Source organism: Halictus rubicundus, chromosome 10 (genome assembly GCF_050948215.1).
Source record: "Halictus rubicundus isolate RS-2024b chromosome 10, iyHalRubi1_principal, whole genome shotgun sequence".
NCBI classification, from domain to species: domain Eukaryota; kingdom Metazoa; phylum Arthropoda; class Insecta; order Hymenoptera; family Halictidae; genus Halictus; species Halictus rubicundus.
The window spans coordinates 12,428,274-12,451,839 of NC_135158.1; the positions used below are offsets into that span (position 1 = coordinate 12,428,274).

The window sequence follows — 23,566 nt, forward strand, 5'->3', positions numbered from 1 at the left end:
TTTAAGCAGTGCGGGCAGAGATCTGGTCTCGCTGACTACTCCTTTTGCATCGTGCATCGAAACCCCGTGTGCACCGTAGTCTTCCTTCTGTTAAACGGTTTTAAATGTGTCGTGCATCAACCATCGCCTGATAACAATAAAAATAAAAAGGGACAAAGACATTCGAGTTGCGGCAACGATTAGACGCAGAATAAGAAAATGTACAGTGTCAACGTGACGCCGGGTAGATCATCGGAAAAAAGTTCGAAAACTGTGGATACCGAGATGGGGATGTACAGAAACCGAAGAAAGGAGTCAATCCCGGTGAAAGTATTCAATTATCTGAAGACGCAGATGCAGGCGGAGGGTATACCGAGTAAGAACACCTACTTTTCTAATGCTTCACAATTTATTTCCTTAGTAAAATATATAATATTACAAATGCTAGTCGAGGACGAAGAGAGCGAATGATTGAAAAAAGTGTATGCGACGCTTCGTTGCGAAAATTAATTACACATGATCGAAAGTAATCTCCACGATTTGATTCTTCGTAAAAAAAAAATGTTCCACATCTTCTTCTTTTTCTTTGGTGATGCTTGAGCGGTTTTCTTCTCGATCTTCAACATCGAGGAAACGAAAATGATATTCTTCAATAATCACGTAATTCCGGACCGTCTGTTCAACACTGTAAACCAGTGAGCCATCCATGATTGCAAAAACGTAACAATCTGTTCTCCTTCGGTTAACATAATTCGGTTAAACATAATCTCTCGCTAGAACTTTGGTGCGCTTTTGTTCTTAAATATATAAATAACGAGTGTCCAAGTACGGTAGGACTTCGCGTGACGCGATCAAAAAATTGCTACTGCTCCTGCAGAAAGTTATTTAAATAATAGCTTGAATAAACATAGTGTTAGAGTCTCACTATTTTGCAATGGCACTATGGGGGGAGTAATTTTCCGACCGCTATACAGCGGTGGTCCCGTTGTACTTTCTCTAATTTACATGATATTAAAGATTTTGTACTTCTTCTTCTCCTGTGACGTAAATTGCTACATACAATTTTATGTACTACCAACTGTACATGTTTCTTATTGACTCTGATTTTTGGAGACATCATCAGCTTGAGTGACCAGTGGCTCAGTATTGATTACTGAGAATAGACAGCCTGTGACTTCGACTTTTAAATCCTCGCAGATATTCGCATCTTTTTCATAGTCCTGCCATGCCTTCGGCACGGAGTCTTCGTTCTCCAATTCCCGTAAATCGGAATTATTGTTGGGCGTCGATGTACGCGGCATTTGTGCCTCTTCTGGTGCGATCTCCAGTTTCGATTGTAGATTGGCCATTCGTGTGCCACTCGACGTATCGTTGTACAGCAGCCAGTGCGGGGTGAAAGAGTGCTGTCTGTATTCAGCGATGAACTTCTCTTTTTGCGAGCAAACAACGCTCGACGAGACCGGCGTATGCGACATTATAGGCGCTATGTAACAATATACGCAGGACGTGTGATCCAGTTTCGATAGATCAACGCGTTTCGTGTCGATCAGGTTCAGAATGTTCTCCAGCACCGGGTCCCCGGGGGTTTTCGGGAATTTCGTGGGCCAAAACGAGTCCAGCAGTCCTGAAAACATTTAAATGTTCAGGGCGTCTCGTGCTCTCTCTTGCACACTTTGGCAACACTGTCCAAGACCAACAATTTTTCTTGCTTCAACCATAAAAGCTATGCGAGTATTTCTTGCACCGATTCTGTACACTCTCCCGAGTACAACAGCATTTTTTTTTACAACATTATAGACATTTAAACTTGTTTAACGTTTAACGTTTAACGTTCCCTACCGCGTGTACCGTTTTCGGTAAACACAGGAGATTCAAGGACCGTCATAAGTAGACTGCCGATTTTGTGCAAAACTGAGTAGACGAAATTCAAAACAGCGAAAATATTCCAAGAATTGAAAAATATTGTTGTATTATTTTTGACATATTAATATGATTAAGAAAAGAAATGGAAGTATGTAAAGTAACAATATTTTATTTTAAGCAGACCATTTTAATTTTGTATACAAACCCGCAGTCTGGTAATAACATTAGTGGCACTGAATATCAATTTATTCGTTCTGAAATGAACTAAATTCATTACCAAAAAGCTCATAATAATTATTAACAACTCTGGTGGTTTATGCAAAAATCACGCGGCAGGGAATGTGTTAAATAATGTTCAAAGCGAGCGGGTGTTGGGCAGTGTAGTCGGTTGATTATAAATAATGCGAAAACAACGTACCGCTGGTTTGCATCTTATCTAGAGTACCAGAATTAACTTTGTTAACGTTAGAATCAGACTGCACGGAAGTAGTGCAATTTTGTGGTTGCTGTTCTAAGTTGGCGGGCAAGGAAACGTTCCTTTGATTGCTGTATGCGCCTGCATATTCATATGGTGGGACAGAGTTGTAGTGATTGATGTTGGAGAAGGTTTGCGAGACCGCGGGCGAATACAAGTCCTGGTTTGCATTCGAGAACGAGCGTGTACTTCGTAAATACTCTCCGCTCGTTTCTGTGCTGTACTTAATTAAGTTCTGCAAATAGCACGAGTTTGTTGTGTCGGACTGTACGCTTGGTATGATAGTCGTGTCGTAGTACTGGTTCTCCTCGGTTGAATTGAGATTCAATAAATTTTGATTACAGTTGTAAGTAGGTACATTCTCGACCATATTGTACTGACACGTTAAACTGTCGTCGTTGATGGGCTTGTTCAACGGATTGGGACCTATGTTATCGTAGTACATGGACTGGAATATTTTCGAGGATTGGACACCCGACGACGTGCAATTCGCTTCGTTTGAGTCCATGACATTGGTGATGGTCCAGTTCTCGTAATCCTGTTGCATGTCCACATTCGAGGAAGAATACTTGAACTGATTAACATTTTCATTTGTAAGTACACTCGAGATTTGCTGGCCAATCTCGTCCACGTTCTTTACGAAAGCCGTTTCGTTCAATAAATACTCTCCCTTTATACTGCTCAGCAGTCCATAACACTCTGTGTTACTTTCAAAATTCTCTTCATTGTCTTCGTTGTCCGACTCTGCTGTTAGAGTGTCAGAATTGTCCAACAGATCGTTAGACTGATAATGATCCATCGGCCAAACCCTGTAACCACTGACCACTGGGCTAGCTATCTCCCCCAAGTTCGCACCCACCGGTGCTTGCAGCATCTTCTTTAGCAGTACGGACCCTTGCACGTTGCTACTAGTATCCTCCAGTGTCTGATACTCCACGTGATCGTTGGGTTGGTATACAAATGACTCAGCATTGCTAACAGCAATGATGTTCGACTTGCTGTAGTTGATGGTGTCCAAGGGATCCTTCTGCAACTCGCATGAGACAGTTGCTGTTCTTAAATCTACAATGCTTGGGTCTTGTATTTGATTGTTATTTGCGTCACACGTCTGAAACTCCCTCTGTATTCTCTTCAGAAGAAACTGCTTGAACTCTTCATAGTGAGGGATCCTGTTCTCATCGTCTCTGCTCACTATCTCCTCCTCCGCAGCAACCTGAGCACATGGTTCAGTAGAATTACAACTGAACTACTCCATGAACTACATTGGTAATTAGCAGACTGTGGATTTTATGCATTTATGACACAAATGAGTACAACTTGAAAGAACAGGAAGATTTTAAAACATCTAAAAACATGGATGTATTATTTATAAGTTGTTGAAGATATACAATACATAATTGAAGTACAATTACAAAGCACAAGGTAATTAGAATACTGATAAACATCTGGACCCCAGGGCTAGAATATATTAAGGTCCAGTGTTTCAAAATAATAGTGCAAAATAAAATTGATTTTTCTGTTAGTTGTTTAATTTTTACTATAACAACGTAAAAATGATATTAAGTCCATTCCTGTATTACAATATCATAAAAATGATATTGGAATTTACTTTTTATTTCTATATGCCTCTGAAATATAGAAATAGATAATGAGAAATATTGATAAATGGTCCTAAGCATGAATTCTTTAGTGAAGAAAAAGGTGCGCAATTCAAGGGTGAAATCGGCTCACCCACTGATAAGGTGGTTGCTGTTGCGGGAAGTAATAGTCATCGGCCATAACGTAGTCAGGACTATCCAGCGGTGTGGAGGTTAACCCGAGAAGCGATCGGTTTTTGAGTTTCGTGACTTTCCTCTTGCGATTCTGCTTGTAATCCTGAAGTAGCCTGTCGACCTCGTTTTCATTTCCGCCCTTCGCGGCTTGTAACACTCTCACCAGTAATTTCTTCTACGGCGAGAAAATCGCGATCGTTTGAGAAATCAATTACCCAAGGTACACTTGTCTTAAGTTCGGGAATTACCCGGCGGCTCGAGTTTGCGAATTTCCCATGTCGAAAAATAAAGAAAGAACAGATCAATTACCTTAATGTTACCTGGCACACGGTATCTGATTGCTAGGGCCTGCAATTCCTTGTACGACAATCTCGTAATATCGTTGCCGTTCATTTTCAAATATCGAGGCGTTCAGCCGCAATCCTTCTCCCGATTCCTGTACATTTCTGATATGGCCGATCGAAAAATTCGTCTGCTAACTAAACCACACGATATGCGTCTCTATTTCCCGAGCGTTTTGCTCTGTCTAATTTACATTGATCTACGAAAAAAGGATCGATTCGATACGATCGCGAATGAGACGACGCAGCGGAAAGATCGAACGCCCTCCTCGGTATTGATAGATTCTTTATTTAATGAAACAACTTTCTGCACACCGTTAAAAATCGCACGATTTATCGGTTGCAAGTTCTATTTACCTGCCATCTGGAAATCAAAGCCAAAATTTGATAGTATCGATCGATAATACTTGGATCCTTGTTATCAGCAAGTAGCTAGACGGGGTAGTTTGTCAAATTGACGATAGATCTAATTGTCGATCCACGTTCGAACATGGCTACCGCTTTTTCGCACTTGGCTTGAGGCGGAGGATGATTTTTAATCAAATTACACAGGTATGGAATCAAATTTCGTTTCATTATTCATCTACATACATCGATACATCGATAACATTTATAATCGTGCAACGTGTAGCACAGTATGAAAGCTCATGTTACTTTCTTTTGAATGATGTTGATCCCTTCCGGTGCGAGTGGCTGATGCATAAACGTCCGCTACTACTTGTTGTGCACCGACAACGTTTGGCGTGGCTCGCCGCGTGCGATTATCAAAGATCAACATAAATTAGGTGAATCGTCCGGTTTTCGACGACCACGCGTTTGGCTTGGTTTCAATTGATGATAGCGAACAGTATCTCTCGCTGCTTCATATCGTGTTTACACCACTAAACCATGATGCTCTAGTCGTTTCCAGGTAATGCTCCTGTTGCACATGTACCGGGTGTTTAAATGTCGGCGCCCGAAAACCCAAAACAAGAACGCACTTAAACGCAATTACAATCAAGTAACGAGCTGCAAAATCTCACGCTACTAAAACATTAATTTTCATTACTTCAGGTCAACAGGCGAGGGTTCTAAGGGCACTCTTGATTATTTTATCATTTTTCATCCACCGGTAGTAACACAGATGCTTACTATTTTAGGTGAATTCGCAGTAGAACGAAAGTAACAGGCAGCAAGTAGTACAGTCAACGATAACCGTGCAGTAGAAAAATCGCCTGTGGTCAGGCCTCGGACGTTCAGAAGCCAACCAGCCACTCAGGACTAAAAATACTCGATCAGAAGCAAGTTTAGACGTGGAACGAAGATTCCAGCGATAGTTACACCAGTAGGAAACCAATCGTAAACAGCTCTTACCGCCGGCATAAGCGCCTGTTTAAAGTTTGCGTCTTTACTTAAGCATCGCGATAGGTATCTGTTCGGATGCAAAGGCGGCTGTTAGATACACACGCTTCTCGCAGCCTATTGTCTGGCCATCGATAAAGCCACAGAGAGCTTTCGCGGGGCTTTTGTTCGAGGCGAAACGACCGCTTTACGACGTTCTCGCGCGACTAGGCGCATTTAACGCGACCGTCCGTTATTCCGGAATGGTTCCTTCGAGGCGATTCCTTTTTCTGTGTACGAGCTGGCTTCCCTGTTGCCCTGTACACCTGTTGGCTGGGGAGTTGGCTCGTTTTCCATTAGTATACACTGCGGAGTAATTCTACTTTTCATTTATTAACGCGCTGGATTCCTCTGTATGGTCGTACGATTGCTTTAAACATTTTTCTTACCGGTCGCCATTTGTATCTAGAGTTGTGAGACTTAGAGTCCTTTGTAGACTATTATAGGATTTTATCAAGACAGTGGAGACATTTAAAGAATTTAAAAACACTAGCGTATTATTTCTAATTCATTCAAATAATTAACGAAAGAATCGTGGAATTGATGCAGACAATTTTTATTTTCCATAAAAACTAAAAAAAAAAACCTTCCATTAGACTCTTTTGCTCATCCAGAGACTTGCACACAGTCCAAGGACTATATTCGCCCTGAAGATGCAAGTGCTAGCCGTTAGGAAAACTAGATTAGATAAAAATTGAGAGGGCTGAAGTTGCCAACGGCAGTCGTTGACCAGCCCAATTAACCGCCTCGGAAATAATTGACCGGCCACGTCACGTCTGGTGTGGAATCATGAGTATTCAGAGGTAGAGTGATCCGGTGAATCTAGGCTGTGCTCCTCGGACGGGAAAGAGGCCAGACGTGGTCACGGAGCACTTGGCTAAATAAATTCGTCGATAACGCGACGAAAGATCATCGTTTATTCAAATAATACGGACGGTGCGGTCCGTCGACGTCGCTTTTGCAATTAAATTCCATCCAAGCCTAAAGACAATCCCAACGGTTTGGCCATGGATTGTAATGAATAGACAGCGGACCTTTATGGAAAATAAAAATCGTCTGCATTAATTGGAAGACATAGGGATCAAATGGGAATTTATTTCCCTCTTTAGCTACCAGCATTTGTTCGTTGCTCAGCTCCATTGAAATATTGAAACAATTTAAAGAAGATATGCTATGCACTATGACTTTCAATACATAAGTAGATAAAATTAATTTGACTATCTTTGAGTAAACTGTTGGACGTCACGTGTCCGTGACGCTGGTAGCGAACGTGTTAAAATCCTGTAATATTTGTATCGTTTGAAGCGACGTCCATCCATTTTTGCTATAAACGCATAAAGATTCGCAGTCTAGTAATTAATAATGTAGAATTAAGAGAGTGTCATGAATTTCGTCCATCGTTTCACGATATTCTGGCCCACTGTGCGTCGTGGTCCAACGCTTAGTAGAAAAACGGTTTCGGGCTTGCGCGTCAGCGGGCTGGCGCCGTGCTTTTGCGTGGCCAGAGAGAGGCTGGCTTTCGATGCACATCGTGGTCGTGCCGATGGTCGTGCGCGTCTCGTTCCCTCGAGAACATAACGTCCGCGAGTTCCGTTAGTCGGTCGCGTACCATCGATCGGTTTCATCGGGTGTACAATTACGCCGATCGGTTAGGCGAGCGACAGGTGAACAACGCTGCTCCGAGATTAAACAATCAGCCCTGCGAGAAGCTACCTGTACAAGGATCACCTGTCGAAGAGGTCGAAGAAGCCGAGAGAGAAATAGCAGAAATATAGAGATAGAGAAACCGAGCTAGAGAACAACACCGTAAGATTGGGATTCGATTCGCAGACCGGTTTGGATCGTAGGGGTTGTTTGAAATTCTCTAGGAGAGTACGATCGAACCGGCAAATGAAGGCACGTAAGAGCCGCGAGAAAAGTAAGTCCATCAATCATACAGGCGGACTGTAGTGCCGCTCGAGTTTCCTCTCCAAAGTAAGCCGGGTGCAGGGTCTGACAGTCGATACGCCGTGGAAAACTGATCCGAGATTGAGAACCAAGGGATTGCACACACAGCCCTCCGGCCCTACAGACTGATCTCCCCCTTAATCGCGCGTGTTCAGTGATTACAGCTGGCAAAGATGCAACGGCAAGGTGCGAGACTCCCCATCGACTCAGACAGAGCAATCGAATTCAACTCTGTATCTCTGTCCTGTTCTTTTTTTTTTTTTCTTGACCACCCCCGACACACTTGGTCTGCCCCGGACGAGTCCTTGTTGAACGGTTTAGCAGGAGGCTTGAAACGAGATGAACGTCTTCGAAATCTTATACTTAAAGATTCCTAGTCGAACTGTTACAGGGAACCGGGATTTACAACTAGCTATTCTTATTTTACCTGTAGCTTTCTTGTTTATCTTGTCCCTCAAAATTTATTCTGAGCTCTCATGAATTATTAATGAGGTCTGAGATTGTGAAGGGTATTCGTTTGGGTAGACAGAAAAGTGCAGGGAAATATTTGATGAAATATTTAATACGTACAATCAACTCTGTACATGTTTATGTCGAGTATATTCACTTTTGCTATTATAAAGTATTTGGGTAAAACAAGATGTATGTTCGTGATTTTATACACGTTTCAAAATCAATTTTAAAGCTTGAGAATCATATTAATGCATCTCTAAATATCTCAATGTAAAAATTTAAATGTACAGACTTAAAATTTGAATGTAAGTGTCGTGTACACTTTCAAAATTAAATGAAACACTTAAAGAGTGAAGTTTCTTATGTTCTATTTTTATGTTTCATTTTCTTCATTAGCTACTTTATAAAATGAAGTAAAAGATAGCAAACAAGAAATCGAAGCTTCTATTTATTAACTTCCTGTCCTGGATAATATAGTGTGCGTGCGAATGTGAAAAATATGTAGCTGCTTTATTTAATCCAGCGCTTCATTAGAAATCAATAACATGTATAAATGTTTCTCCTTCTTCTATAGTAATTTTGTAAAGTCTGCGCGCATACACAGTAATTTATAGTTGCAATTATTATTGCCATGCTGAGACCGTTTCAGATATATATAAACATAGAATCAAAAGAATAATGATTATGGAGCCCATATGGGAATGGAAATGGGACCTCCAGCCAAAGCAGATACAAATTGGTAATTAGGGTTCCCGGCAACAGTTATGGGGGTTCTTTAGGACCCGGAATCAATATGATAACAGTTTCGAAGTCCCGGTTCAGCCTCCCACACCACCCTAGACACTTTCTCTCTATCTCTGTTTGTATTTTCTTTGGATTTGGTAGTTGATGAGCTAGGGAACCGACCGATGGCGACGACTCTGACACGTTTCGGTGGTCTCTTTCCCGAATCCGACCTTGCCTCGGATTCCCGCGTTTCGTGATTGACGAAAACCCTCGGAAAGTAAAACGGGGTGGCCACGGGGTAGCTCCAACCCCCGTTGCTATGGTGACCCCGGATGCCCGGGACCCAGAGCTGCCAGTCGAATCACGGTGCAGGTCGTACGTCTCACTCTGTCTCTTTCTCTCTCTCTCTCTCTTTCTCTTTCCGTCGTACATGTACAAGAAACTTCCAAAGCGCACGGCCGCGTTTCGGACGATCTTTCTCTCGAGCCTCGGGACAGCGTAGAATTTTTGTTTGAAAGCCCCCCTCGTCGACTTCTCATTCGCGATCATGTTCGCCAGCCCCCATACTTCTATCTGGTGTTTGCTCGCACGAGGATCCAAGTTCGAAAACCAATGTCGTTAGTCCAGCGTCTTGACAGGAAAAATATATGGGCAACCGGTTGCTTGCCATTTGATCAATACTCACGGGTTTCCGGAAAATTGATCTCCAGTCCAGCACTCCCTTGGCGATCCTGCTGACCTATCGACACGGTTGCGCACCGTTGTAATTCAATTAGTCCCGAAATTGTATATTTCAGATTAACCCAATTACCTTTAGATCTTTCGTTTAATTAAATATCGATGCGACACGCGTTCGTAGTTGAATTACAGAATTGCAGAGTTACAGAGTATGATGTAACTGATTCGGACCGATGAATTCATTAAGCTGTCGAACAATTGTGTTGACGATTCGAACAGAGTCCTGTATCTTGCAATTAATGTAGACAACTTTTACTTTCCATAAAAATCCGTTTAATGATCAGTTATGAATATTCCTCAGCTGACCTGTAATTCTATTACACTGTATTTCAAAAGCTTGAATTGAGCAATTCGAATGCGTAGTACTCGAATTCTAGAGTAATCCAAATGCGTAGTACTTGAAGTTATAGAGCAATCGAAATGCGTAGTACTTGAATTTATAGAGTAATTTAACTGCATAGTACTTGAAGTTATAGAGTAATTCAAATTGTTCCTGAATTTATAGAGTAATTTAACTGCGTAGTATTTGAAGTTATAGAGTAATTCAAATTGTTCCTGAATTTATAGAGTAATTTAACTGCGTAGTATTTGAAGTTATAGAGTAACTCAATTAGCACATGTTTACGAACGAACTGCGCCACAGAGCAGCTAATGTTTGCCTCGGTATAAGAAACATTCGACGTATCAGAAACGTCTTTGTCGAGGGTTGGAACAGTCCTCTTTGTTCAGAGTTTCTCGTGCGAGCCGCATCTTTTTGGAAAGAATGTCCGAACACGTTAAAAGGGTAGCTTCGTCGGATTATCAGAGTGTCTGACCCCTGGCGAAGCTGACCGTCGAGTTATTTTTTCCTCATCGTTGCCGTTTACACTCGAAAAAGCCTCGACAGAGAAAACGCGCTCGATCGTTAACGTAAACACTTATCTATCTTTGGCATTCGGTCCACAACTCGGGGAACACCTTGTATGTACGATCTTAGCCCGTTTGTATCAGATAATCAGAGTAAAATACTCTTGTCAGAAATTATTCATAAAGTGAAAGAAAGCTTAACACTCGGTTCACGATTATTGAAATTGTAAAAATGCATCCACGAGGAATTATTCAATTTCGTTGGGTACACATCATAAAAGGAATGGCTAAAATTGGTAGTAGATACTTGTTAGTTGTTTGAAGTAATGTAAAATAGTCACTTTTAGTAATCCGTTAAGCCTAGTGTTAACGTTTCAGTAATTTGTACATACTGTTATATATTTGCACATACTATTGATAAGAGCAACAGCGATTTAGACTCAGAATGTTATCCAAGAGAAACCACACGTATTGTATATGCGTATTGTTCTCGCGATAATAACCAGGAAAATATCGCGTATATACGCCAACGATGCAAATGGGTTAACGCAGCTCTCTATAGATCACATCGTGTAGCACCGCGTAATCTCCATAATGGGCTAATATTTGCTCGCTCCTCAGCAAGTTCCGTGATTGTAATTTTAGCAACGATCAATGGGAAGCTTCTACCTTACGAGGGGAGATCGTGAATCGGGCGAGCGCTTTTTGGATGAAACTTGATACACGTTTAGGAGACACTGTGCCTATACAGACCCTAAAATATTGGCCGCAAACGCTATACCGTTTCTGCAAACAAAACCCACCCGGGTTCCGAAATTACCAAAAAACGCCCGATTTTATTTCGTTCTAAAATTAACACGTTAACTATCCTACAACAATCGGACTAGATTGAAGAAACGCTCTTGTACTAAACTTCCAATTTTATATATTGTTTTATGAAAATTGGAACAAGGTGAAAATTTGTTTCTATTCGCACAGCTAATGTAATTGATCAGGACAGTCAACGTGTTAATGGAAGAGCATAAAAACGTAACGGGAAGAGACCGATCGCTTTTGGGACATGTACGATCCCCAAGAGGGTAGCTCGATCCGTTCGTCACCGGTTCACGCGACATTATCGAGAAGGAACGTCGGTTGAACGGTTCGCCCGGTCGTTTTTCAAGTACTGAACGGCAGCATGCGTAAATTACAAGAGAATTTTGACTGCATGCCAGGTAGACAACACTAATCCGCGGAATCCGCCTGCGAATTGCCCATCTGATCGATCGGCATACCTCTCTTTTCGTTAACGCTTCAACCCTTTGCACTTCGAGCAGTTTTTATTACGAGCGACTAGCGATTCCGCGACCTTATTCCCACGCCACTTCCGCTAATTGAAGCCATTGTCTCCCCTCCCTTCCCCCCGGAACGGGGCTCCATTAACGCTTTCGCAGTAGCAACCGAGAACGCCGCGAACGTTTCGTTTTGAGTGCAAAGGGTTAGTATTTACCGAAGTTGAAAGTTCCGAGATTGAGGAATTAGATAGTCGATAGAGTTCGTTCTGTAGATCTCAGTGAACACGTAGCATTCGGTGTGCTGGGTAAAAATTGGCTTAATTCAAATTTCATTTCACTCCTGGTTCTCGCAATTGGTGATTGAAAGTATCAGAAAAGGTATAAATGTATCAGACGTACCTAACTTTCGTACGTTTCTAACGTCTAACTTTCGCTCTGCGCACCGAACGATTACCGTAGCAATGTTACCAAGGCGTCCCATGAACAGTAGACAAAATGACCATGAAACGTCCAACTTATTTTCGGGCGAATCATTGCTTATGTTAAACCATCGTTCACGGAACGCTTTGAGAGAACACATTTCCGTAGAGCTCTGCGTAGACTGTGGCTCGCTAGGTTCTTTCTCTAGCTGCATCTGTTCTATAGACATTCTAGAGCTCTCTCGAATTCACACTCCGCAAATTCTAGTGTTGGGTCACGCTTTCGTTCGCTCTTGAGCCTTGATTTTCCCGCCGGCAATTACACGTTATATTAATAGCGGCTTGCGTTAATCAGTATCGATCAGAAACGTTGCAACCGCTTCAGTATAGCTATACGTATACGAGACCGAGAGTCTAGACTAGCCGTGTGTATTCCATCTTGAATTTTGTATTTTATCTTGACTCGGAACGTTGAGAAACGTTTCCTAGATCCTCAACGAAAGCGATCGCTCGACGCTGAGTCGGCCGGAAACCGATCATCCGGCTTTCTCCACCTTCCGACTTTGAACTATGATATTATTTCAACAGCTCTCTTTCTCTCTCTCTCGCTCGAGCCACTTGCGATCTAATTAGCGGCCTATCTCTTTCTATTCTAACGACGAGCATTTTTCCGTCGTCGAACCACGGAACTGTTCACCCGTTAACCGGCGACACGCGTTGGTAAAACCGCGTTGTCTATACTAACCCTTCAGGATTATGCTATTCTTATTATTTGCGACATGAACAGTACACTAATAAGGTTCCAACCCCTTGTACTTGAAATCCGTCTCCAGTCATTGAGAATCGATTCACAAGCTTCCAATAATTATAGAGTCCAGGTAGCCAAAGATGCGTCACGAACGACGAGTTATCTCGTCGGTTAACAGGTGGATCACCGGCAAGAGGATGGAACCGTGCGCTTCCATCCGAGTCCAGCCCAAGTGAAACACGATCTTGTTCAAGTTCTCGGTCGTCGTGTCACGATCCGCACACCAGATTGGTTTCATCTGGGTCTGGGTTAGGTTCTAGGCCTCTTTCCCGAGAGTCTTTATTCCGCCTGCAATTCCGGTGCACCTGTGCACACCTTGAGGTATTATCGACGCGGTTGTCCACGCGCACATTCGCCCCAGAGTTTCTCCCAGGGCTTGAGACTAAATGTAGCGCACCACCTTCGCGAATTCTTAAAGCAATCCGATAGAAGAACGTCGCGAAGCATCGCAATATTATGCTGTGCCCTACGATTCTCAGTAGCGTATGAAATTAATTAGACTAAGGATAAGCCGGTAGCGGACGTTTTCTTTTCTGTAATCATTTTACTGGGTCGAAAGTCTTAATCTTCGCGTCAAATCGCAGCGACTAATTTTCGCCATAAATGCGTGTAAAATCCGAAGTCTGTTCGCGACCGTGAACCGAGAACCGAGATTGCAACAGTTGCTCAGGCCCTGGCGTCCTCCACTGCCCGTAGACCCCAGTTCTAGCTCTATGGGGGAGCGTAAGCAGGTTGCCTGGAGGAGGATCAGCCTGTGTCTGTCTTCTCGGGGCACCCGGCGTATCTTCTCCTTCTTTCCGAGCTCTTGTTTGCACCCTGTTTCTCGTAAGTAGACACCGAGAGCGCGCCGTCCCCTCTCCTTTGGATCACACGTTGCCTGCTCTAGATTTAAGGGAGAGGGTGGAGGCCGGCGGCGCGCAGAACTCTTTTTCCCTTTTAGAAAATCTGATGTAGAGGATGTGACGCACATTTGAGAAAGACCGAAAGGTGAGAGGGGAGTACTCTCGAACGCGTGGTACAGTCTTAGGAGTGAAGCGCCTGTTGGCAAACTTACAGAGGGCGAGCTTGAAGAACTCGGGGGCGTTTTAGGGGGTTCCACCGCCGGCGCCCTTGCCCTCGGCGGCCGGCACAAACCGGAGGAGCTTGCGACGCTCGCGGCCAACACCAGGTTCTCCAGGAAGGAGATACAGCTGATCTACCGGGGGTTCAAGCAGGAGTGCCCGACCGGACTCGTCGACGAAGAGGCCTTCAAGCAGATCTTCTCCCAGTTCTTTCCGCAGGGAGGTGAGCATTCGAATACTCAGCAATTGCGTCTACAACGATCTACATACGATCTGCTTTCAGATGCCAGCCAGTACGCTCACTACGTCTTCAACACGATGAAGAGGAAACCCTCTGGGAAGATAAGCTTCGAGGTGCGAATCCATTCATAGTCTTTCCTTTCCTAAGGCTTCTGGGTGCAAGCCACGTCTCTTAGGAATTGTTTGCGGCTAGCTTCATTGTAATAGGAAGCTTACGCCGAGGAAAACCTCAATAGTAGAAATTGTATCTTCTAGTTGTTGGGTGACTGCATCCGTTTTCTATTTGCCATATCGTCTAAAGGGTCAGTTTCACGTAGGTAACATAGTCCATGAATAGTGAAGAGGGACTGACGAGTTTAGCTTAACCCTTTTCACTCGACTACACCCTCTAAAGGGACGTGCATCTGACCAGCAGCTCGAATCTCCCCTAATTATAAAATATTAAGTCAAAAGTTCGTGCCCCGATTTCTTAGTAAAATAGAACACAGAATCGGGCACGAACTTTTGCATTGACCTAGTAACTATTGCTTCATGAATACATGTGTCCCATTTGCTGGTAGATAGTTAGCATTAGATGACTACAACAACTGTTAACAACTCCTCATCTTCAGGAGTTCCTGACGATCCTATCGAAAGTGTCGAGGGGTTCAGTGGAGGAGAAGCTGCAGTGGGTGTTCGGGCTCTACGACCTTGACGGGGACGGGCTGATCAGCAAAGAGGAGATGCTGGATGTGGTTGGGTCCATCTACGAGATGCTGGGCCGGTACACTCAGCCGCAAATTGTCGAGCCGCATTTGGCTGCCCGGGAACACGTCGACCGTATTTTTCACGTCTGTATTGCCTCCTTTAGAATTAGGCATGGGTAGACTGCCGGTCTTAAACTCCTTACTTAATTTCCTTCCACAGTTAATTGACGCCAACAAGGACGGCGTGGTGACCATCGAGGAGCTGGTGCAGTGGTGTTCCAAGGACGAGCAGCTCCTGCGAAGTCTCGACACTCTGGACACCGTCTTATGAGATCGCTATGACTATTCGAAAACCATCGCTCGATTCCCGACGGTCCCGGATTCCCTAGTTTCCCGGCGCTCGAGCGAGCTCTTCGCGTGAATCCTCTTGCCAGAGCTTCTCGAGCGCCGTTTGTAAATATGTATTTACCCTACCTACCCAGTCTTTCAACCGTGCTGTTGAAAGCACGACGATGCTAGCAGTATTATCGAACCACTGGCGCAGAGATCGTTCATTCCCCTCTTTCGCTCTTGGCAACTGCAACATTTTGTAAATAACGCGACGATGGACACGCTCTACGACGGAGATCTTGACTTGTGCGATAATACACGATAGAACAAGGTAGCGCAGCCAGCGGGAACTACCGGTGATTATTTCACAACACTTAAAAAATAACAGTAGCAATTTCAATCGTGAAATAATGAATCGCGCCAAGTAATACAATCTAGTAATTTGTCGCGCGGGATTATTGTTTAAAACCACATTTCAAAGAAGTGTTATAAGTTTTTTTTCCGCTGAGTTCGGTACCTTTTTGTATCGTTAACTTTTGCGCTAACCTAATAGAAATGTATGCGCCTTATTGGCAATTCAAGACGAGTAGTATGCGTCAAGGGATCGTTAGCCAAGATCGATGCGTCGAGAGTAACTCCGGGTCTCTCGATTCTTTGCTATTTGCATTCGAACCGCATTTCCGAGTCGCGGCGATGAATGTCGAGGGCTAGGCAGTCGGTTCGATGCTCAGCCGCTCGAATTTAATCTTTGACCTCTTCTATTCGCTCTAGTAGCTTCCCTTTTGCGAGGTCTCGTGACTATTCTCGATTCAACTTCTCAGGATCTTCAGGCCGCGCACTTTGTCCGAAAATGATCGTTTATAGAACAGTTGAGCTTCGACATAGTTTTTGCATTACGTACGGATAAAGAGCGAACGATATCTAGACTGCGGATTTTATGAGCTTGTTGCAAACAGGATAAAATATTGCTGGAATGATCGACACGAAGACATGTTTTTGTTCTATCTAGAACCGGTTCGAATTTTCTGTGAATTCTATTTGCGTACATGTCCGCAGTCCAATAGTAAGCAATTGCTTGAAACATTTGAATCTTGTTGCTCGGTTTTGAAATTACTAGGCTTCAGGCAGATGCGAAATTATATGTTCGACAATCGATGAACCTGTCATGTGTCTCCAGGACACAGAAGTTTCCCCTTTTAATCGCAACATGCAATGTTGATCGAATTCTAAAGCGAAGGCTCATGGTTCCGTGGTGTTCGCATATGCCTGCTGTGTAGAGTGTAGGCAGAACATCCTCGGTAACCCATGGGACATCTCCGATGGGGATAAAGTAGATAGCATACCCATTAACTAATATCTTAGATACCCTCGACCAACTAAGAAACGTGGCCCGGCGTGGTACACGGTTCGTGTGATTCTCTCGTACCTTAATAATTATTATAACCGTCGCCTTTCCAGATTATTGTTATCGATACAAGTATTCTCTAACCCTCTATTTGCCAGAGACGGGCAGAATCTTATTCTAATAACTCCCATCAAACCAAAACAGTGATTAAAAGTTTCAATTTGAAGCAATAGATTCAATCTATCGTTTAAAAAGATATATTACACAGGCTTGGAGCATTTAAAACATCGCCAGAGTCACTAATTTATTTTGTAAGTGGAGGCTTACGGGGGATATTTTAGTGCTCCGTAAACCTAGTGTTACGGAATTTGAAAAATTCCGATAAGATTTTAATCGAAGAATGATTTTGCCCATCTCTGAACTACGAGACCTTGTCGTTGAATATCATACCTATAGATAGATATTGTTGGCGTCTACTCGAGGCATTCTAAAGCGATATTTTACTGTGTACAAATTATCATCGAGCCCGTTGAATTTCTCAAGTTTATTGTAAAAGTCTGTACCATAATATATTCGGGGCGGAATGTGAGCCACGTTCCCACGTGATTGTAAATCTATAAGAGATATCGGTTTCCTTTTGATTGCTCTTCGACATATATATAAATATATATATATATTTGGTACGACCCGTGCCATTCAAGAAATCGATTGTTTTACTAAACTGGTACGTCGCATACATCCGCGTTCGTTATTATGCTGTACATTATACGCAGGACTATGATCGAATGCACATGCACATCGAATTGAATGTCTTCTGACTTTTTATAAGTTCATTAAAGGTACAGTATTGCTAAACGAATCGATAGTCTCTCATTTCAGGGTCTCTGGGGAAGGCAGGGAGATTTTTCATGATTTTTAACATTTTTATTGCAACGTTACATATTTTTTGACGATATAGTTTAGCAGATTCAATCCCTTCACCCTTACGTAGGCAACCGTGCGTTTATTTAACAAGCTTACTTTAGTTTACTATTTCATTTAACAATTTCTTACGTTTTAAATGTCCCACCTTCGAACACTATTACATCGACTTATGGTTTCAAACGAACAGTTCACGCAGGATCTCTTAAATTTTCAAACTATAAAATTACTTATGCATGCAAGTTGCCTTTACAAGGGGTAAGCAACGAGGTAGGTAAAGAAGAATTCGTTCGTTACCCTTTCCCTTTGAACCCTTTTAGAACACAATTCTCCTAACCATAAGAAGAGGTCGCTATAATCAGTTTTGAAAATGTAGGTCGGTAAAGCAGTCGACAAGGGTCATTCAATACCACGAGGTGTTTATTCTTGCAGTTTATCTGCACTGGCTGCAATGTGAGCGCAGCCTTGCGAGCAATCAGGAGCAATCTACAAGACGTGTCTGTGTTGGTGTTGTCAAGTTCGTTTTCCGGAATTAAAGTTCGATTAAAACCGTTGTCAGCAACTCTATCCGATAACTGTCGAAAAGTACTTCAAGCTAATGTTCTGCAAGGAAAGAAACGTTCATGGTTACATGAGAGACCACACGAAGTTTCTGGACGTGAAGTCGAACACGATATCGGGCGGTAGATCTCGCAACAATTAATTATTTAGTTTCTAATAGAATTATAGGATAGTCAGGTCTACATGTTAAGCAAAATGGTTCGGATAAAGTGGTCGATAACGAAGACTCCGAACACCGTCAAGTAAGTCACGGTTTTTTAACGAAAAACGATTCTTATCTCTTGATCGAACATTTCGATTTTAGAGTACACTTGCAGCAGAAATGGCGGCAGCTTCAAATCATCACGAAATCTTTGTTTTACAACCACTTCTTGAACTGGAGTTACGTCTGTGATATACTTTTAGAGCCGATGTTTGTGTTCGTGGAGATGTTCGTCGCCTGTCTGGGACCGGTAATTACTTTCATAATCCTTTATATAGTTTCTGCACAAATTGTTTGTTATGGTCTCTGCAATTATAAACGAATCCTGTATCGGTCGTAATATATTTACTATGCTTTGCAGTTCACAGGTGTTTGTAGTAATGGTAACCCTTTTAACCGCGTGCATCGTGTACATTGCCTATTACATCGGTCTGCCATATTGGTGGGAGAAGAGTCCAGCGATGACAATAATCCTCCTAATTGTCGGAAACTGGTTGCTAGCGAATGTCTGTTTCCATTATTATATGGGCGTTAATGTCCCAGCTGGTTTCCCACCGGAAGGTGGCCTTATTCCAGAGGCTGTGAGCATTTGTAAGAAATGCATTAAACCAAAACCACCCAGAACGCATCACTGTTCTGTGTGCAATAGGTGTATTCTCAAGATGGACCACCACTGTCGTATCCTTCTAGATTAAACATCAAATTAACGCTCCAATAGATTTTTAGTAGGTGCACAGAAAAAATTCCATACTTATTCTTAACACGTACGCCACCAGAATTTATTTTACTGCTTCCCTTCTCCATTAAAATATTTGATTAAATGCAATGGATGTCACATACCTGTGATGTTGGTAGCGAACGTGTTAAAGTCACTGGTGCAACTTCTATCTTCAAAATGGTTCATCTACAGTCTTTCGCCATAAAACATTAGACTGTACTGTCGATTTTCTTTTCAATAAATTCCTTGATTCGCGAAAAAACAGCGTGGCTGAACAACTGCGTCGGCCATTACAATCACCGGTACTTCTTCCAGTACATGGTTTTCATGGTGTTAGGTATTATATTTATTATGCTGTTTGGAGTCGAAATAGCATATCAAGAATGCTTCCCCGCGCAAGATCCAGAATTGGACGGCCATCCTGTGCGGATCAATAACTCGGAGATTATCCCTGTGGTAATTACTGCAGAACATTGTGATCGTTATAACGAACAGAATTAGTATAGCCGGTACCGGTATCGATTTCAGTCCGAGTCCTTGGATCATTTAAGCGAGGAGGAGATAGCGAAAATAGCTAAGCAGGCAGCCGACGTAAAAGCCAAGGATTGGAGGCGACAACTTATCAATTTCGCAGCGTTAATTTGCGTGCCGACTTTCGCCGCCTTGGGAGTGTTAATTTGGTGGCACGGGAACCTTATCACTAAGGGAGAAACGAGTATAGAAGCGCGTATCAACACTACAGAAGCCGAGAAGTATAAAAAGCTCGGGAAAGTCTACGAGAATCCGTACAACTTCGGTACGATGCAGAACTGGAAGTTGTTCTTAGGCATAGTCGACAGGTAAATGAAAAACCATCGTCGTTGATTAAATCACGTTTAATACGATCATCCAATAAATAATGCTACCGCTTCTTCCCTGATTATAGAAGCTGGTGGTACATACTTTTTCCGTCGAACCATGGCCCGTACGGGGATGCGCTTACATGGAGGACCATTCACGATACAAAGATATTTTGAGTGTAATTTTCGCGCCGAACACACGGCGGTACTCGCATTTATTACTTTTAACAAGTCACGAAGAAGCTATTCCCGCAGATTTCAAACACTTCTAGTCAAAGCTACGATTGTTTTAGCGTCACAGTACATTTAACAAATTTTCTTTCTCGTTCTAACAGGGAGAGAGAAAGAGAAAAAGAGGATAAAAATAATTTAACAATGTCAACTGAACGCTTTTTAAAATATTTCGGAAAGTATTTTCACTGTTCTCGAAGATGTACTCTTTACCGTACCTCTAAGAAACGTATATCATTCTCTCCAATGTACATTGAAACAATCTTACTATTAAATGTATTTTAAACTTTTCAATGTTGAGATCGATTGGGTCGATTGCTAAAGAAATAAACGAACTTTTTTATCTTTGCAAAGCGAGGCGTACGTTCATGAGGCGAATACAAGCTCACGGCCAAACGATATCCTCTATCCAATTAAGGTAATGCGAGACCTTCGTGTACACTCCAGGCATGTTAGCAAACGCACAACCTTGTCCAAAGCTGGTGATGCCGAATACTTGGAAGAGGCATTTGTTATCTGGATGAATGATTTGCAACGGGCCTCCCGAGTCTCCTAGACAAGAGTCCTTGGACCAACCACCAGCAGGATCTCCGGCGCAGATCATGTTCGGCGTGATCCCGTATGGTATCTGTATCGATGGCTTGTGCCTTATCGCGCATCTTATGTTATCGAGAATCCTGAGCTCGGCTTTCTGCAGCGTGTTGCTTCCCTCTTCATCACCTGCAAACGTTTTTCTACTTGGAAGAATTCTTTGCGCACAGATTATTAGATCACCTCTTAAGTAATGCGAATTTCGTTTCACTTTTGCACACATATTCTACAATCTACAACACTTATACTTAAAGGAAATGCAAAAAAAGAAAAATCGATTGTTTGAAGATGGAAAACCAGAATTATCCGCTTGATGGAGTGACCAGATATTTAAATGTTAGACCTACCAAATTCAGTAACACCCCAGCCACTAACCCACGCTTGCACAGGCACACTGTCGTACCGTAGATACAAGCAGGCGGGCCTGATGCTATTATTGAATCCAATTACTCGGTCCAACTTCACCAGAGCTATGTCGTCGTACATCGAAGGAGGCTTGTAACCAGGATGTCGTACCAGTTTGTCCACCTTTGTCGAAATACCGCGGTTCTCGTCTCGTAGATCATGAAAACCGATACGTACGTCTGAAGGGCTTTTTTAAAAACACCAAAAATCGTATAACAATGTTAGGAAAATTCATAGTCTACTTACAATTAAATCAACAGAGAAAGTATGAGACGGTACCTTGGATCGTAAGTACAATGAGCTGCAGTGAGCACCCACTGCGGTGCAATGAGTGATCCACCGCAGAGATTTTTGTATACTCCTTCACTGAATCTGCCTAGGGAAACCTGGTGAGGGAATTCACCAGGAGTAGCAGTAACACCTCCAATAACAAGCTGGTTTGCATCGGAACAGGTTTCAGTGGAAACTGTGACCACCGTTGGATTAGAAACCAAGTGTAACACAGATGCTGTGCCTGAGATCTGTCTTCCATACTCCTGGCACACTGAAACAAGCAATTGGAAGATTAAGACCAGTCAGTATCATAAAATATAGATTATTATTCTCAGCACGCAGGAACACTCACTGATTTCTGATTTTCTTCTCGAGTTCCCATATTTATTTGAATCTCCAGAGAACCTATCTGATACATTGTCACTGGTTGGTCTTACATTGCCACCTGGGTTAATGGTAAAAGGTGTTGCAGTACTTTTCTCCGAGTTGCTTAGAGACTGAAGGAAGGGATTAGTACTGTATGAAGGAAAATAAACACCGTCAGTCTCTTCTGCGGTCTTTGTGGTGTTATTTACAGATGGTTTCTGATCCTGTCTCATACCATTGTTAGGAGGGGACGGGGTGACAGCAGGCGATAGGAAAATGTTATTCCAGTTTATAGTAGAGTTACGGTCCTGGAGGAATACGTTCCCCCCACTACTATTGTTTAGTTGCGTATTCTGAAGAAACGGATTATTGCTAAAATTATTGCTCAATTTCTCGTTAGGTTTCTTTTTCTTTGATTTCCCTAAAAAAAGAATAGACATATCTATTAATATCTACGGGGAATGATCGACGAGAACGCGGAGAAGAATCGATCGTTTAACGGTACACAATCCAGGATATATACACGTGGCGTATTATTTACAAAGCCGTGCAAAGCGGATCGAAATGCGAAGCGTGCATGCGGATGTTAATATCGAGATGATTTACCTGTGTTTTTGGCAGCCAGCACCGACACAAAGAAAATAAACAAAAGTATCGCGAGAACGTTTTTCAGTCGCAGCGGCATCGTGCCGATACCGGTCGAGACAGATCTTTGCCTGTGGCCGGAATCAGCTGGAATGTAAAAAGGAAAAAGGATCGTCCCCGTCATTGCCATTGATACGATGATAATCGAACGCTTTGTGTGTTGGCCGTTTGAGTCATGACTGGTGGCTATCTTATTTCATCGATGAAAAGTTGAATTTCAGGAAACCATGATTGCTCCGACCTGTCGATCCATATAGATCCAGCGCCGATGAGTAAACACGTTTCAAAACAACGTTCAATTGGCCGTCGAAGTATCTTTGTTGGTAGTAGGGATATGATCAAACTCGACACAATCTTACGAATCCAAATAGAATTCAACGAGTTTCATTTCAGAGTCGAAACAAACGGTTATCTTTCATTTCTAAAATATTTCTCGTTCGCGTTTCAGCATAGGAGTGGGGCGGACAGCAATTATGTCCAGAAGGATATGTTTCAAGCGCTTTTTTCTTTTACAAAAACCGGTCGCAGTTTCGAGTCCTAAAACTCGTACCCGCGAGTTTCGAGATTCTAAATATAAACATAAGAAAATGTATAATATTCTACTTCTACTTGTAAACAGTTTCGACACGATCGACGACGACGGGACAGAAAAATGGTAATCGCTAATCAGCTGTTGGTAGAGGAATTTTCCTAACGGTCAAGCAACATTATTTTTTCCTGGTCGCACAGTTGAAAATAGCGCTGGCAGAGTTATTATGTAACTATACTCTGCGCTGCGTGTACAAATAAGAGAAGATCATTAAAGAAAACTTACGTGTTGCCAATGCGGCTCATTCACGTAGCCGCAAGATTACACTTTGCACCTCGAGAACGGCGGATTTTTTTTTTCATAAAGAAACCGGAATTTCCGCAAAGTCCTGGCGTTGATTTTAGCGACGCGGAAAAGGGAAAATTGCGTACGATCGCGATGAAAAACGCATCTGTTCTTACCCTCGACCTAATGATCCATTGATAAAATTATGCAATTCGATTATCTGCCGCTCCGGTTGATGATGCGGTCGGTATACTGCACCAATTGCTCTAATCCCTAACACAGAGGCAGATTACAATTCGCACAATAGCACGGAACTA

At 42.7% G+C, this 23,566-nt stretch overlaps 4 protein-coding genes and 1 long non-coding RNA gene across 13 annotated transcripts; 3 read left to right on the plus strand and 2 right to left on the minus strand.

The window, feature by feature from the left end:
* Window positions 1–69: 69 nt before the first annotated feature.
* LOC143357767 (A-type potassium channel modulatory protein KCNIP2) lies at window positions 70–17,536 on the plus strand. Of its 4 annotated transcripts, none has more exons than XM_076794358.1 (5): window positions 70–355; window positions 14,078–14,305; window positions 14,366–14,436; window positions 14,934–15,152; window positions 15,229–17,536. In XM_076794358.1, the coding sequence occupies exons 1-5, from the start codon at window positions 199–201 to the stop codon at window positions 15,337–15,339; spliced, it is 786 nt and encodes a 261-aa protein (XP_076650473.1). In that variant the 5' UTR covers window positions 70–198; the 3' UTR covers window positions 15,340–17,536. The 4 variants fall into 4 exon arrangements, with proteins under 4 accessions (XP_076650473.1, XP_076650475.1, XP_076650477.1 ...); XM_076794360.1 differs by having other exon boundaries at window positions 195–355; window positions 14,111–14,305; XM_076794362.1 differs by lacking the exon at window positions 70–355 and adding an exon at window positions 7,319–7,943.
* On the minus strand, window positions 380–4,807 carry LOC143357766 (uncharacterized). Its single transcript, XM_076794357.1, has 4 exons — window positions 4,399–4,807; window positions 4,049–4,264; window positions 2,261–3,530; window positions 380–1,603 (listed from the first exon to the last, which is right to left on the minus strand). Exons 1-4 carry the CDS (start codon window positions 4,480–4,482, stop codon window positions 1,071–1,073), a joined length of 2,103 nt encoding a protein of 700 aa, XP_076650472.1. The 5' UTR covers window positions 4,483–4,807; the 3' UTR covers window positions 380–1,070.
* Window positions 17,537–17,973: 437 nt separating the features above from the next.
* Window positions 17,974–20,292, plus strand: LOC143358130 (palmitoyltransferase ZDHHC16A). Of its 2 annotated transcripts, none has more exons than XM_076795045.1 (6): window positions 17,974–18,407; window positions 18,470–18,617; window positions 18,736–19,045; window positions 19,351–19,541; window positions 19,614–19,924; window positions 20,011–20,292. In XM_076795045.1, exons 1-6 carry the CDS (start codon window positions 18,349–18,351, stop codon window positions 20,099–20,101), a joined length of 1,110 nt encoding a protein of 369 aa, XP_076651160.1. In that variant the 5' UTR covers window positions 17,974–18,348; the 3' UTR covers window positions 20,102–20,292. The 2 variants fall into 2 exon arrangements, with proteins under 2 accessions (XP_076651160.1, XP_076651161.1); XM_076795046.1 differs by having other exon boundaries at window positions 17,976–18,407; window positions 18,729–19,045.
* Window positions 19,946–23,450, minus strand: LOC143358123 (trypsin). Of its 5 annotated transcripts, none has more exons than XM_076795034.1 (6): window positions 23,250–23,450; window positions 22,397–22,522; window positions 21,777–22,211; window positions 21,431–21,695; window positions 21,094–21,338; window positions 19,946–20,875 (listed from the first exon to the last, which is right to left on the minus strand). In XM_076795034.1, exons 2-6 carry the CDS (start codon window positions 22,473–22,475, stop codon window positions 20,541–20,543), a joined length of 1,359 nt encoding a protein of 452 aa, XP_076651149.1. In that variant the 5' UTR covers window positions 22,476–22,522; window positions 23,250–23,450; the 3' UTR covers window positions 19,946–20,540. The 5 variants fall into 5 exon arrangements, with proteins under 5 accessions (XP_076651149.1, XP_076651147.1, XP_076651148.1 ...); XM_076795032.1 differs by having other exon boundaries at window positions 22,397–22,676; XM_076795033.1 differs by having other exon boundaries at window positions 19,946–20,373; window positions 20,492–20,875; window positions 22,397–23,450.
* On the plus strand, window positions 21,308–21,962 carry LOC143358137 (uncharacterized). The gene is made up of 3 exons (XR_013082927.1): window positions 21,308–21,438; window positions 21,532–21,725; window positions 21,825–21,962. It is a non-coding gene; the product is annotated as an uncharacterized LOC143358137 (long non-coding RNA).
* Window positions 23,451–23,566: the final 116 nt, after the last annotated feature.